This window comes from Girardinichthys multiradiatus, chromosome 5 (assembly GCF_021462225.1).
Source record: "Girardinichthys multiradiatus isolate DD_20200921_A chromosome 5, DD_fGirMul_XY1, whole genome shotgun sequence".
Taxonomy (NCBI): Eukaryota; Metazoa; Chordata; class Actinopteri; order Cyprinodontiformes; family Goodeidae; genus Girardinichthys; species Girardinichthys multiradiatus.
In genome coordinates this window covers 50,221,322-50,237,813 of record NC_061798.1, presented here as the reverse complement: position 1 = coordinate 50,237,813, position 16,492 = coordinate 50,221,322, and the positions used below count along the sequence as shown (strand labels likewise).

At 42.7% G+C, this 16,492-nt stretch overlaps 1 protein-coding gene across 1 annotated transcript in view; it reads right to left on the bottom strand.

The window, feature by feature from the left end:
* Positions 1–16,492, bottom strand: part of sorcs3 (sortilin related VPS10 domain containing receptor 3) — a 396,336-nt gene that overhangs the window by 38,658 nt on the left and 341,186 nt on the right. The window contains exon 19 of the mRNA XM_047365601.1: positions 12,962–13,148. Within this exon, the coding sequence (XP_047221557.1) occupies positions 12,962–13,148 (187 nt within the window). The remainder of the gene's footprint in view (positions 1–12,961; positions 13,149–16,492) is intronic.

The window sequence follows — 16,492 nt, the reverse complement described above, 5'->3', positions numbered from 1 at the left end:
TGCTGAAAAGCTTTATGGAGATGAAGATTTCATTTTTCAGCACGACCTGGCACCTGCTCACAGTGCCAAAACCACTGGTAAATGGTTTACTGACCATGGTATCACTGTGCTCAATTGGCCTGCCAACTCTCCTGACCTGAACCCCATAGAGAATCTGTGGGATATTGTGAAGAGAACGTTGAGAGACTCAAGACCCAACACTCTGGATGAGCTAAATGCCGCTATCGAAGCATCCTGGGCCTCCATAAGACCTCAGCAGTGCCACAGGCTGATTGCCTCCATGCCACGCCGCATTGAAGCAGTCATTTCTGCAAAAGGATTCCCAACCAAGTATTGAGTGCATAACTGTACATGATTATTTGAAGGTTGATGTTTTTTGCATTAAAAACACTTTTCTTTTATTGGTTGGATGAAATATGCTAATTTTGTGAGATAGGAATTTTGGGTTTAATAAAAGACCTGAAATATTTCAGTTAGTGTGCAATGAATCTAAAATATATGAATGTTAAATTTTCATCATTACATTATGGAAAATAATGAACTTTATCACAATATGCTAATATTTTGAGAAGGACCTGTACAAGTTGAAGGTTTAGATGAAGCTAATATTTCTGATAACTCAGGAAGCTCCACAGGATCAGAACAGTCCAAACACAAATCAGGTCCTGCAGTTATTTCCAATGTTGTCTCACTTGCTGAGGATGAAGTAATCATCTTCGGGAGTGTCAAAGAGTTTCTTTTTAATAGAATCAATTTTATTTAAGAAGAATCCTATAAAGTCATGACTGCTAAGAGCTAAGGGAATGGATGGCTCAACAGAGCTATGACTCTGTGTAAGTTTAGCAACTTTACTAAAGAGAAACCTAGGATTATTCTTGTTCTCTTCTATTAATGATGAGAAATAAGCTGTTCTAGCTTGGTGAAGTGTCTTTTTATACAACAGTAGGCTATTTTTCCAGATTAAGTAGGAATCCTCTAGGTGTGTAGAGCGCCATTTCCTCTCCAATTTTCTAAAATTGTGCTTTAAAGTATGCAGCTCTGAATTAAACCAGGGATCACTGCCTCCTATGAATGATTACCTTCTTTTTGAAGGGGGCTGCATTGTCTAATGCATCACGCAATGATGAAGTAACACTATGAACAAAAGAATCAATTTGTGAACGGGCAGAAACAGAATTATTGCCCTCCACTGTGCTTTTCAGTGATAATGAGGAAATTAAAAGTGGAACAGATTCTTTATAGGTTGTTACAGCATCGCCTGATAATGATCTACTGTAATGAAATTTTCTTTCAGTTGTGGAGTACTCGGTTAAATTAAACTCAAAGGTTATTAAGAAATGGTCAGACAGGACAAGGTTATGAGAGAATATTGTTATGTCTTTACACTCAATGCCATATGTCAGCACAAATTCCAGAGAATGAAGACAAAGGTAGGTAGGTTTGTTAATGTTTTGAGCAATGCTAATTGAGTCTAAGATAGTATTAAACGCTATATTTGGCAGGATGCAGCATAAATTCTATAACTCTGTTGTTGAGAGTGTAATGTATTCTGCCATCGTCTGCTGGGTTAGCAGCATCAGAGCCAGGGAGTAAACAAAGCTAATAAAGAAGGCTGGCAGCTCTGTCCAGGGGTCTGGAGATCTGGAGATAATTGTGCAAAAAAGGATTCTTCATAAAATGAAGAAAATTATGGAGATCCCTGAGCATCCTCTTCATCAGACTGTTGTACAATACAAACAGAGTGTCTTCAGTCAGAGGCTTTTTCAGATCTGCTGTTAGACAAACCGCTACAAGAGATCCTTCTTGCTCACAGCCATCAGCATCTACACCGGCTCTTTAAAGAAACCTGTAACATATGAGCTACAACAGCATTTAATTTCCCTTTGGGATTAATAAATTGTTTCTGAGTTGAATTGAATAGAATATAGATCTTACATAGATCTTAAATAGGTCTTCATATTCCTTGGGTACAGAGGCAAACCTAATAGTTGGGAAAAGGCAGACAACTTCCTCAGGTTCCAGCATGCCAGGGGTCACCAGTTTTTATTTTTCATTAGTGGTGCTACAATGTATTAAATATAGTATATTTGTGCTTTAATGAAGGTATAGTCCCAAGACACGTTCAAGAACACAAAAATACTATTGTGCCAATTGTTGCTCCATATCCCAATGACACTGGACTGTTGCAGTGACATGGTTGCTTGTATGGGTATGAACAAACAAACACCAACAATATGATGGTGGTGAGAAAAACAAGCTGTAATAGACATAGAACAAGATGCTTCACACAGGAGAGTCATTTATGCTCATAAATTATTTATTCCTTTCAATCCAACCTCAAGTGAGTAAAACCCCAAACACCTTTCAAACTATAATTATATATTAAACAGAAACCATGCAGAAGTGGAAATGCTGTGTGTTAAATGTTATCCATGCTGCTTCCAATGGATCACATGCATTTTAATAATGGATCACCAACTGTGGGGGCATCTTTGCAGCTCTTAAGCATACAGTTGTGTTTCAACAAAATGTCAAGATGGAAAGACATCAGCAATGACCCAAATTCAGCTCAAGCTTAAAACCTGTAATCCTCAGAGATATAAATGCCAAGAGGACTATTTCAGATGCTACACGCCTCAGTTGCCATGTGAAACCATTAAATGAAAAAGTATGGATTGTTTGGGAAGGTTGAAGGAGAAGAAAATCTAATTTCTAAACAGAACATACTGTAGCAGAACAACCTATTTTTGCAAAGCTGTAGCTGAATAAAGCACAAGACCTCTGGAGCAATGTTTTTTGGACAGATGAGACCAAATGAGAGATGTTTGTTTATAAGCACCCCAAATCAACGGTCAACCTAGGTGGAGGAGGGATGACGATTTGGACATGTTTTGCAGCCACAGACCCTAGGAGCCTTAGGGTCACTGATTCTAAGATAAGCTCCTCTGAATATTAAAGTATTCTAGAGGCAAATGTGAGGTCTCTTGGTCCACACTGGGTCATTGAGAGGGCACTGACCCCAAACACATCAGTAAATCTACAACAAATTACCTGGAAAATGACAACAACAAAAAAAAATTTTTACGGTAAGGTAAAAGTCCAGACCTTAAGCTGATTCTAAAACTGTACTCGGACCTTAAGCAAGCTGTGCAGAAAGCAACATCTTTAAACCTCAATGAACTTCAGGCAACATTAGAAAGGAGAGCGGTCCACAATTCCTCCACAGTGATGTGAGACACTAATAAAGTCAGACAGAAATGACTAGTGAGAGTCATAACTGCAGAAGGTGGTTCTCCAGGCTGTTGGATCATGGACTGAACTTTTTTCTGTTTTCCAAACATTATTTTTCATTTTGACTTCTTGTTTAATGGACTTTGTGAATTGTGTAATTTTTTACACTTAAGGTTAGATGTCAATCTTATAACCTAGTAGAGACCAGATATTTAAGTTACATCCTGAAACAAAAAACTGGTCTGAAAGACAGTTTACTTTCTGTTTACTTTGAGTGTACTGCTGCTTATTTTAATAAACTGTCTAAATACATTCAACCGAACCACCCCGGTGCCCCAACTTAGACCTGTCACCCAACAGAGTTCCTACTTGTCAAAACACTGCAGCCATAAGAGAGTGGCAGCAAAAACTCACTACTAATTCCCAGGGAATGTTGAGTCTGTTAGTGCTAAAATAAAAAAAATGTTTTGATGACATCAGGTATTTTTTGACATGATCTGTTTGGGGTAAAGCCACAAACATCCCTGCTAAGAGAACCTAATGGGACCTGACAGAGCTCATAGCTGCTTTACACTAATCTCAGGATGAACTTAACTGCTGTGGACAGATGTTACACACTGCATGCCTGGAAACCTCTAACAGAATCTATCTGTGTGGCACTGTGCTCTGGGCTGCTTGTCTTCCTCCCTTTCATCCTCTTTAACCAGAACTAATCTTTATCCCCACTATGAGATGCTTGGTGTGTCTTTGTGCACTCAGGACTGCTCTTCTGTGTAAATGGGACAAGATGAGAAAGTCATTTGGCATTAAAGATGTTCAGCTGAGAAATCGTTGTAGTTTCTGGCATTTCTCTCTGAAAGTATCACAAATGCTGCGAGACAAAAATCCAGCTAAGTTTACGGATGTCAGAAATGTATTAATACGGAGCACACTGACCAAAGAGGACGGCGTAGGTTAACTCAGAATGGATTGAACAAATCAGGGAAATAACAACATGACAAAGAGACAATTTAATACTTAGTGAAAGAACCTTGTATAATTCCCTTAGAGTGTTGAAATGATACTTATTTTCATTGTGTCTGAGCGAAGCTGCGAAGCATGACAATCGTGTAATTCGTTTTTGTTTGCTGCTGTGTGAAACCTGCTTCAGCTTGAAATTAGCTATTGTTCTAGATCTGAATCCTGATGAAAGTTATTACCTGCTGTGGACCTAAAGGCCTCCCTCTCAGTTTGTTTCAGTCTACCAGAAAGCATTTCATAAGCGACTCTATTGTAACCTTTTCTGTCAAAATCTGTGTGTATTGCAGCTGATGCATCCTCCATAATCCTTTGTATCACTCAGTGCCTTTATTCTTCCATAAGTTTAGCTTGGATCAACAGAGTGGTATTGATCTGTACTTAGTTTACCACCAGAAGCATCATGAAATACAACGAGGAAAAGATGATGATGAAGATGGAGGTCAAATGTGTGCAGCTGTTAAAGGTCCTTAGCAGGAACACTGCAAACGCAAATTTCAGTATAGTTGTTTGGGATTTTCTGTGAAAAACCAACAAAAAGCACTGTGTAATTGTAAATGAAAATTCTGAAAGTGCATTCAGACCCTGTTACTGTAAAACCGCTAAATAAAAATGAGAACAGAAAGGTCATCGTTGGCCTACATGCAAAATAATATGTTTGGCTGAAAGCTAACATTGCCCATCAACCTCAACACACCAATTCTACAGTGAACCACAGTGGTAGTAGCATCATGCTGTGGAGATATTTTTCTTCAGCTGGCCAGAGATAGTGGGGCAATTGATAGAGTTAAATACCCAAGAATCTTGGAAGAAAACTTGGAAGATGCTGCAAATTTCAATTCAGTTTTATTTATATAGCGCCAATTCACAACACATGTTGTTTCAAGGCACTTCACAACAGTCAGGTTCATACATTCCAATTAATCTTAACCATTGAACTAACAGTCAAAGTTAGTTATTTATTCAAATTGGATAAAAAGTTTTTCTGTCTAAGGAAACCCAGCAGATTGCATCCAGTCAGTGACTTGCAGCATTCACTCCTCCCAGATGAGCATGTAGAGACAGTGGACAGTCACTGGTGTTCACTTTGCAGCAATCCCTCATACTGAGCATGCATGTAGCGACAGTGGAGAGGAAAAACTCCCTTTTAACAGGAAGAAACCTCCAGCAGAACCAGGCTCAGTGTGAGCGGCCATCTGCCATGACCGACTGGGGGTTTGAGAGAACACAGCAGAGACACAAAGAGAACAAAGAAACACTGATCCAGGAGTACTTTCTATGGGAAGGAAAAGTAAATGTTAATGGATGTAGCTCCTTTAGTGGTTTCACCTAGAAAGAAAGAACAGATAAACTCTGAGCCAGTTTTCAAGGTTAGAGTCTGAAAGAGAGCACATAGTTAGTTACAGTAGAAGCTCAGTCAATCACCATGTCTAGGAGAGAGAAAGGGTTAAACACTAAAAGACAGGGCCATGTGGATCATCGGTAGAGGGTGAGCATTAAGTTGTTGCCAGCAGAAGCTCGGAAGATTCCCCTCACCAGAAAGGTGTCACAGGTAGACACAGAGCCAGGCCAGGTGTAGCTTCTAGGAAGAGAAAAGAGAGAACGTAAAGTTAAAATCTGAAATAACAGCAAATAATGCAAAATTGGAGAGTAGTGTGAGAATGTAGCGAAGAGGGTGAAAGTGGTCATTATGTCCTCCAGCAGCCTAAGCCTATAGCAGCATAACTACACAGATAGTTTCAGTTCAGATTATTTAGTCAAACAGCGCCTATTTACAACAATGTCGTCTCAAGGAACCCCACAAAGGGTCCCACTGATGGTCATTGTTATACTAAAAACCACAATGATTGGGATACCTCTCTCCGTCAGACTGATTATAACCATTGGAAAAGAGAAGGGATCATACAGGTAGCAGAAATGGAGGGTGTGAAGACTTGAGAATTGAGTGGACGTTCACCTTCCAGCAGGACAACAACCCTAACCATACAGCCAGAGCTACAATGAACTGGTTTAGATCAAAGCACTTTAATGTGTTAGAATGGCCAAGTCCAAGTTCATAACTAAATTCAATTGAGAATCTATAGGGAGACTCTCTACCCAATCTGAGCCAAAGGTCAAAGGTGGTTGTACCTAGTCTTTGCTTGGGGGTGTTTGTGGGTGTGTATGCGAATGCATGCCACACAGGAAAAATACTATGAATCCTTTTCTTCCACTACACAATCATATAGAAGGGGTAAAGCGTACGACCCTGTATGGAGGCCTTAGTCCTTGATGCAGGCTGTTGTAGGTTCGAGTCCCGGCCTATTGACGTGTACTGCATGTCCTCCACCCCCTGTCCACCCAATTTCCTGCAATCTCACTTTTGAAAGAATGTGAAAAATGAGGCCACAATGCTAAAAATGTTACAAAAAAGAGACTAAATACACACATTGAACTTTTGTGATTCTAACATAACTAAATGTGGAAAAGCCCAAGCAGTAAACATATTTCTGCATTGCTAATTTGGCTGTTTTGGAGACTGATCAATCTGTCAGTCAGGGAACTGCTTTCACGGATCCATTGAAATCAAACTATACTGGCTAGATGTCTATGGTGTTGGGATTACCTTGAGTTTACTACAGCATCTGGTGCAGAAATGACAAATAAGTAGCTTTGTTCATTTTCTTAATGGTATTTTTGACTTTGCAATGTCCTCAAAATGATTTTTAGATTGTGATGACTCACTGTACCCTCAGAGAGATAAAACTAGTTTCCTCAGATTAAATACTTTATCAAGTTCCGTTAATGTCAGCACAGCTGATGAAGATCAGTAGCTGAAGCCTCTTGAGCTGACCAATCAGAGACGGAGGCCCCCCCACATTAACTGTGAACTTTTAACATACTGAAAAAAATAACATTCAGATAGGAGCTTCTTTGTATGGAGATACAGTCAATCAGTCAGTCATTTTTTACCGCTTCTTCCATAGTGGGTGACGGGGTAGAGATACATTAAATCTGTAATATTTTTCATTTAAAATTTTTATTTAAAAAAAACTCTAGTCCTGATCGTTAAAAAAATTAAATGCTGTAATATATAACAAATTATAAATGTTAATACTTAAACTGTATGTAAGAACAGTACTGAATTTAAAATACTGAGGTTTTTCTTACCTTAACACTAAGAACAGTGTCTTTTAGTGTTATGGTTCCTGGCCTCCAGGGGGACTCAAGAGTGACTTTACTTTTTTCCTGTGTGTTTCAGGTTTACCTTGCTGCCACAGGTGTGATGTATTGCAGCTCGTCAGCCACATCATATAGGGCTTTCACCTCAGAGGTGTCCCTTGCCCCTCTTTTCCTCTGGGCCTTGATCTTGTGTGATCTTGTTTGTGTGGTGTGCTTTGAAAAGCTTTACAGTAGTTTTGTGTGGGTACTTTGTCATTGGGTAACTGAAAAGGAAAGTTTGTTTTTTTGTTCTTCTCACAATGGAAGCTGGAAGGGTTCTCTGCCATTTTTCTCCTGTTTTGTGGTCAGGCAGGGAGCTCAGCCTTTGTACTTTTAAGTTTACTCTTAAATAGAGATAGTTTGCTTTCATACTTAGTGGGGGGTGTTTTGTTAATTATTTTGGCCTCGGAGACCCTGAAGCTTAAAGCTTCACTGTGTTTAAATCTTGTATGTTTGTAATTTTACCATTTCAATATTTTAAAATAAATCGAATCTTCATTCACTGACATCAACTGCTTAAGGGGTTATTTCCTTGTTTTATGTTACACCCAGTGCCATGACTGAACTTCCTTAAGTGGATTGTAACAGTTAGTTATTACCATGTTAGTTATTACTATGATTTTAGCAGTTAGTTATGTGAAAACAGTCATTTTAAAGGCCTCAGTATTTTTTTTTCCCTTGCTTTTCTGTCACTGATATTACAGTATCACAGCCATAATCAGGTGACTGGAAACATGCTGGACTTTTCATGGAGGAATGTAACTCCTGTGAAATTGGGATCAGTTCAGCTTTCCTTGTTTGAACCAGAGCTGGACTCCGACGAACCCCAAACCATGATGGGTGCTGCTGGAAACGACAAAGCTGAAGCAGACTGAAAAGATTGGACTGGTCTGGTCTTACTTCCACTTTTTTCAGTCTGACTGGTTTCATGCTTATTGGTTGAAACTATTGAATAACATTAAATTCTGCTTGTGTTGCCTCAGCTATTTCTATGACATGCCAGATTAGATGCAGTACATGCATCTGAACAAGCATGAAACATTTAATAAAACAACTCTATATTGTTGACTGCAGGGCGAGGTGAGTTTGTGTTTTTACTCCTGCCCTCTGGTGTTGACAGTAATGGTGTTGATGCTGTATTGGAGCTGCAGGTATGTTGACAATAACTTGTGGAATTGGACTCATTATATCTGCAAGGTGATTATTCTTGGGCCGGTGGTGTGTATAATGGTGAACGGTGTTGTCTTTAGCCAGCTAATGACATTTCGGAAACTAGATATGATAGAGAAATTGTTGTGTAATGCAGGTTATATCTGTGAAACCTCGGAATCATCTTCCAGTTCCAGCTTCTTACCAAAATTGCTCAGGCCATAAGATATGATTAAAAACTTGGTTTGAAATGGACCCTCCCCCAGTGGGCCCACCACCTGCAGGGGGAACCGTGAGGGACCGGTGCAAAGAGGATTGGGTGGCGGACGAAGGTGGAGACCTCAACGGCCCGATCCCCGGATGCTTAGGCTGGCTCTAGGGACGTGGAATGTCACCTCGCTGGGGGGGAAGGAGTCTGAGCTTTTGCGGGAGGTCGAGAGATATCGACTAGAAATAGTCGGGCTCGCCTCCACGCACAGCGTGGGCTCTGGAACCCATCTCCTTGAGAGGGGTTGGACTCTCTTCTACTCTGGAGTGGCCCACGGGGAGAGGCGGCGGGCTGGTGTGGGTTTGCTTGTTGCCCCCCAGCTCAGCAGTCTCGTGTTGGGGTTTACCCCAGTGGATGAGAGGGTTGTATCCCTGCGCCTTCGGGTTGGGGAGAGGTCTCTGACTATCATTTCAGCCTACGGGCCGAGTGGTAGTGCAGAGTACCCTGCCTTCTTGGCGTCCCTGTCGGGGGTGCTGGATAGTGCCCCTCCCGGGGACTCCATTATTCTGCTGGGGGACTTCAACGCCCACGTGGGGAACGACAGTGACACCTGGAGAGGCGTGATCGGGAGGAATGGCCTCCCCGATCTGAATCCGAGTGGTGTTTTGTTATTGGACTTCTGTGCTAGTCACGGATTGTCCATAACGAACACCATGTTCAAACATAAGGGTGTCCATCAGTGCACTTGGCACCAGGACACCCTAGGCAGGAGGTCGATGATCGACTTTGTTGTCGTATCATCAGACCTTCGGCCGCATGTTTTGGACACTCGGGTGAAGAGAGGGGCTGAGCTGTCCACTGATCATCACCTGGTGGTGGCCGTAAGGTCTGCGGTGCCTGTCGTGGCGGCAATCCCAGAACCCGGTGGTGGACACCGGCAGTAAGGGATGCTGTTAAGCTGAAGAAGGAGTCCTATCAGCTGTGGTTGGCTTGTGGGACTCCTGAGGCGGCTGACGGGTACCGTGAGGCCAAGCGTGCTGCGGCGCGGGCTGTGGCAGAGGCAAAAACTCGGGCCTGGGAAGAGTTCGGTGAGGCCACGGAGAAGGACTACCGGTTGGCCTCGAAGAGATTCTGGCAAACCGTCCGGCGCCTCAGGAGGGGGAAGCAGTGCTTTGCCAACACTGTTTATAGTGGGGGCGGGAGACTGCTGACCTCGACTGAGGACATTATCGGGCGGTGGAAGGAGTACTTCGAGGATCTCCTCAATCCTGCCATCACGCATTCCGTGGTGGAAACAGAGGCTGGGGACTCGGGGTTGGACTCTTTCATCACCCAGGCTGAAGTCACCGAGGTGGTTAAAAAGCTCCGCGGTGGCAAGAATTCGGGGGTGGATGAGATCCGCCCTGAGTACCTCAAGTCTCTGGATGTTGTAGGGCTGTCATGGTTGACACGCCTCTTCAACATTGCGTGGCGGTAGGGGACAGTGCCTCTGGACTGGCAGACTGGGGTGGTGGTCCCCCTTTATAAGAAGGGGGACCGGAGGGTGTGTTCCAACTACAGGGGGATCACACTCCTCAGCCTCCTTGGTAAGGCCTACGCCAGGGTATTGGAGAGGAGAGTCCGACCGATAGTCGAACCTCGGCTTCAGGAGGAACAGTGTGGTTTTCGTCCCAGCCGTGGAACACTGGACCAGCTCTATACCCTCTACAGGGTGCTCGAGGGTTCATGGGAGTTTGCCCAACCGGTTCACATGTGTTTTGTGGACCTGGAGAAGGCATTCGACTGTGTCCCTCATGATGCCCTGTGGGGGGCGCTCCAGGAGTATGGAATCGGGGGCCCTTTATTAGGGGCCATCCGGTCCCTGTACGAGCGGAGCAGGAGTTTGGTCCGCATTGCCGGCACTAAGTCGGACCTGTTCCCAGTGCATGTTGGACTCCGGCAGGGCTGCCCTTTGTCGCCGGTCCTGTTCATAACTTTTATGGACAGGATTTCTAGACGCAGCCAAGGGCCGGAAGGGGTCTGGTTTGGGGACCAGTGGATTTCGTCTCTTCTTTTTGCGGATGACATGGTCCTGCTGGCCCCCTCTAGCCAAGACCTACAGCATGCGCTGTGGCGATTCGCAGCCGAGTGTGAAGCGGCTGGGATGAGGATCAGCTCCTCCAAGTCCGAGGCCATGGTACTCGACCGGAAAAGGGTGGCTTGTCCTCTTCAGGTTGGAGGGGAGTTCCTGCCTCAAGTGGAGGAGTTTAAGTATCTCGGGGTCTTGTTCACGAGTGAGGGAAGAATGGAGCGGGAGATCGACAGACGGATCGGTGCAGCTGCCACAGTAATGGGGGCGCTGTGCCGGTCCATTGTGGTGAAGAGAGAGCTGAGCCGAAAAGCAAAGCTCTGAATTTACTGGTCGGTCTACGTTCCTACCCTCACCTATGGCCATGAACTTTGGGTCATGACCGAAAGAACGAGATCACGGATACAAGCGGCTGAAATGAGCTTCCTCCGTAGGGTGGCCGGGCACTCCCTTAGAGATAGGGTGAGGAGCTCGGCCATCCGGGAGGAGCTCGGAGTAGAGCCGCTGCTCCTCCACATTGAGAGGAGCCAGTTGAGGTGGCTCGGGCATCTATACCGGATGCCTCCTGGACGCCTTCCTCGGGAGGTGTTCCAGGCACGTCCCACCGGGAGGAGGCCCAGGGGACGGCCCAGGACACGCTGGAGGGACTATGTCTCTCGGCTGGCCTGGGAACACCTTGGGCTCCCCCCGGAGGAGCTGGAGGAGGTGTCTGGAGAGAGGGACGTCTGGGCGTCTCTGCTGAGTCTGCTGCCCCCGCGATCCGGTCCTGGATAAGCGGAAGACGACGAACGAACGAACGAAATGGACCCTGAAGAGCTTTGAAAATGATATCTCCTGGTTTTGGTCTGTCCAGGTCCTCGTTCCCTATCATTCCCATGTGTTCATGATCCTGCATTCGATGCAATGCTCCTAAATGTGGCTCAGATGTTATCATGACACTTCACAGAAAAAATGGACTGCTCTGAGAGACGCATTCAAATAAACATGCTATGACAAAGTTTTGGCTCAATGACAATCTGCCTTGGATACTTAACCTTTTAGCTTTCTCACATTTTTGTCCATTGCCACTATATGCAGTGAATTGCAGATAAATCTATGGGATAAACCCGATGAAGTAAACTCAAACATGGTTTTCTTTCTTTTTTAAATCTGAAATGTGTGGCATGCACTTGTATTCTTATTGTAATTCTACATGAGCTATGCATCTCTCCAGCTCTTCCAGAGTTAATGTGGGTCTCTTGGCTGCTTCTCTGATTAATGCTCTCCTTGTTCAATCTGTCAGTTTAGGTGGACATCCATGTCTTGGTAGGTTTACAGCTGATCTACCCTCTTAAAATGTCCAGATGATGGACTGAACATAGTTCTGTGAGATGTTCAAAGCTTGGAATATTTTTTTAGAATCTAACTCTGCTTTAAAACGTCTCCACAACCTTCTCGCCGAGTTGTCTGTTGGGTTCCTTGGTCTTCTTGAGGTTGTTTGTTCACTGATGTTCTCAAACAAACCTCTGAGGCCCTCACAAAACAACTGCATGTATACAAAGATTAACACACATAGAGAAGGGCACTGTTTACTCATCAGGGGCCTCTGAAGGCAGTGATATGATTTTATTTCACGGGTTACTTAAGTAAAGGGGGGCTGAATCCAAAGGCACTCAACTGTCACAGTATATTTTCTTCACAAAACAAACCTACAAAAAATCATTTTCAGTTCACAAGCTAAGTAGGGAACTCAGCAACATACAGAAGACTGTGCTCTGGTCAGATGAGACCAAAATCAAACCTACATGCACAATGCATTGTTTAAAATACGGTGGCAGCACCATGCTGTCAGAAAGGTTTACAAGCTATTTGCTAAGGGAGGGCTGAATGCACATGCATGCCACACTTTTCAGATTTTGCATGATTTTCTCTCCACCTTGTAATCACGCAACTACTTTGCCCTGGTCTTTAACATAACATTTTTATAAAATCCACTGAGGTTTGTGGTTGTATCATGAGAAACATTCATGGGGAAAAGAATGCTTTTGTAAAGCACCATATGTGATATCACAGGAGGTCTGCAATGTTGGATTTTTCTCAACACTCACATGTAACATGAAGGTACAATGCAGTGGTGTCTGAACCAAGCGTGTTCTCTGCCAGTGCTGTAACTCGAAATATTCCGGCTGACTTGTAAACATGTTTGATCCCCTCCTCGGTCCAGCTCAGGTTGGAAAAGGAGACTGCTGTCCCATCGCCGAAATCCAGCTGGATGTTGGTCCTCAAAGAGTCTCCCTGAAACACAGCAAAACAGAGCTCTGTTTTATTTTGAAAGGAACTTTCTGAAACCTATATACACCTCTGTGTGTACAGTAAATTACAGATTTAAAAGTCTCACTATATGAATGACTTAATTTCAGCTGGTTGGCTACCTGCCTGGTATAACACAACATAATGCAAAACATAAAGACACAATGAGTCAACACCAGATGAATGTAACAACAAGCATGCTTGAAAATGCTTTAGAAATCTAGCCTTTAAAAAAGTCCCTGTTCCTCCGTCTTTGTATTATAGTTGATTATTTGTTGAAGTTTTGTTTCACTGAGTATTTTCAGCAGAATTCAACCACTAATGCATTATATTTTGGACAAAATTATAAAACTTATAAACTATCATATAGAAAGTGCAGAAAGACCAGTCTCGTCAGCTTCGGGGAGTCTCCACACAGAAACAAATTTGTTCTGTCCATCATTATGAGAAATACCAGTAAATAGAAGAGTAAAATATAACCAAGAAGGAAAAGAACTGTACTAAACTCTTAACTGAGCAGTTAGAGGAAAGCATTTTAAAAGTACAGCGATTTGGCCTGCAGGCAGCTTTAGACAGAAGAGATGATGAAACAGGGTGTATGTAGCAGCTTTATTAGAAATGTTGACATTAAATTAAAAGAAAAAACTGAGCATAACTTCTTTAGTTATAACAGTGAAGAATACAGCTGTTACAGTATGCAGATACCTCTCTAATTGGATACAGATAGGTCACTGGTTGTCAAGGCTATTTGTGTAGTCCTAATGCTTTTATTAGAATTACTTGAATGCTTTAACCAGCAGCAGCTATGACCACAAACTGTAGTGGATGAAAATCAACATGTTTAAAATGCCATCCATTATGGAAAGAAACAGATTTAACACTACAAAATGAAAGATAAACACTGAGTGTGATCCTGAACCAAACAATAAATGAATGTATTTCCCTTATAGGTATATTTCCCCACCAATAAATACGTTTATTTTATGTTGTCAAACTTTTGGCCCTGATCCACCTTTAGGGGTGTTGGGTCCAGCCATGGATTACAACATTTAAAGGCCAGTGTGATATTTTCTGAATATCCACAGTAACCTAATTCCAGCACAGGCAGAAACAGAAGGACAGCAGACTTCCCGTGACGTCACTGTTTGAATAAAAACCCCGATTTCCAACAAATAGACATCTTCTACACAGTTCCCCAGCGGAGCTGGAAGGAGAGACAGCACACTAATGTCTCTTAGCTGGGAAGCAGATAAACTGGATCCAAAAATGTAATACGATCACACAATCACATACAACAAAGTTAAGTAATGATTTGCTGTTCGAGTATCCGGCATCCAACGAATGAATAAAAGTTGTTTCAACTCATACTTTTCAGCCAAAAACAGATTTGAACATGTCTCTGTCCTCTCTCCATAGTATCACTTGTTTATATTTGCAAACCACTGATTTATGTTTCCATTTTCTATTAGCTTTCTGTGGAGCTGGTTTGTTGAGAAGTTGGGTTGTGTGTGAACACAGGCTTTTGTGTTTGCCTTCGCAGGGTGCACAAGTCTTCAGCTGCATGCACAGTTTCCTCTGGGAATCACATTTGCTGCTATCCGAGGTACAGCACACAGAGTGTCGTAGGCTCCAGCTTCAACAGCAAATAAGGCATTCGACTCAACCTCAGACTTCCACTGTCACAATACCTCCATAAAGTTACTTGGGCTCCTCACTTGCAGTGCTGGATTGAAAGCCCAGCTCCACCAAAGAACATTTAACACAAAACCAAAACAAGACTTTGTTCTTGTTGTTCCTCCTCTTTGCCTCTTTCCATCCATACCTGAGTGTCTTTTTTATTTGCATCAGAGTGAATGGGAATATGTACTGTCCCTCTGTCTGCAATAATACTTTTAATAAGTGGATGGACAGAACAGGAAGCAGCTAAGCTTCCGGGGATTTGACACTCGGGGTATTGTTAAGAACCGTAATGAGTTGGCACTCAAACAATACTCCTTCTTAGTGGTACCGATATCATTTAGCTCTGCTCAGCATCTGCGGGGCATCCCGTGTTTACAGTCTATATGAGCCACCCTGGGATTCACTCATCTGCATGAAAGTGATGCTGACCCATCTCCCTAAAATGTCACTCTTTGTGTCCACGTCTCTCCGAGGGCTGAGCAGATCCAAACACATCGCAGCGTGCAGCCTTGAGGCTGGAGCATTTCTGCCTGTTCCCAGTGACAGTGCTACTGTGGAGGCTAACAGGGATTTGGAAACACGACGCAAGCATTTGTTAAGGTGTTAGACCTTCACCTACTGTCAGTGGGATGTGTGACAACAAAAGAACAAATGTTCTGGTTATATCTGCTGCAGGCAGACCTGATAACATGAATTTCTGCAGCAAAGGTCAATCCTGGCACTGAAAAATAAGCCAGCTGTTGGCCAAAAAACACAAATGTATGCAACTGGATTGTTTTAGGATTATCCTTATTTTTCATCATTTAATGATTTGCATAAGTTCATGTTGTTGTTCCTAAATCCATACAGATATCACAAAAACTAAGGCAGACCAACAGATTGCAAAGGCTGTGCTAAAATCAGAAATGAATCTGTGCCCAGCAATCTTCAAGCAGTAGATTATAAAGAACCCTGCTGGGTATGCAATGGTGATTTTTGACCGAAACCCAAACATTTCTTAACTTAGAGCTTATTAACAGAGCTATAACAATAGAATGCTGACCAAAATCCATAAAACTAACCTAACACAAGTGGTAAACAAAGCAATGATGAATGGGTGCACAGGGGCAAACTGACAAAATAATACTTCAATAAATAAAATATAGAGCAGGAAAAATTACTTTCTGTCAGTAATACAGTTAAACCCAATATTATTCAAATCCCTGGCAGATATAGGTTTACATTAAACTTTTAAATGCACCAACAAGTGTCATCTGGCCCTGTGATGAAGAAAGAATGTGGAAGTCAGCCACTGGGAATAAGTCATATTTGACATGCCGTTTTTGATAAAATATAAATAAATTTTTTCTTTTTTGTGTTTTTTTCAAAACAGATACTCCTCGGTCGGTGGGTCCTCAAACTCCCTATTTCATATTTTTGTGGAGAAACCTTGTATACAAAGCGCGTCCACACGCACACTCACAGGTGTTAATCTTCAGGTATTGACAGATACACAGATGTTTTATGTTGGGCTGCACCTCTCACTAAGTACATTTTACATTCATAAATACCATGTGCTATTTTGTTAAAAAAAAAAAAAAAACAGCTGCAGGTGTATAAGCAAGCAGGGTGTAATCTTTTATTCTCTTCATCCTTCTTTCTCTCCTCCA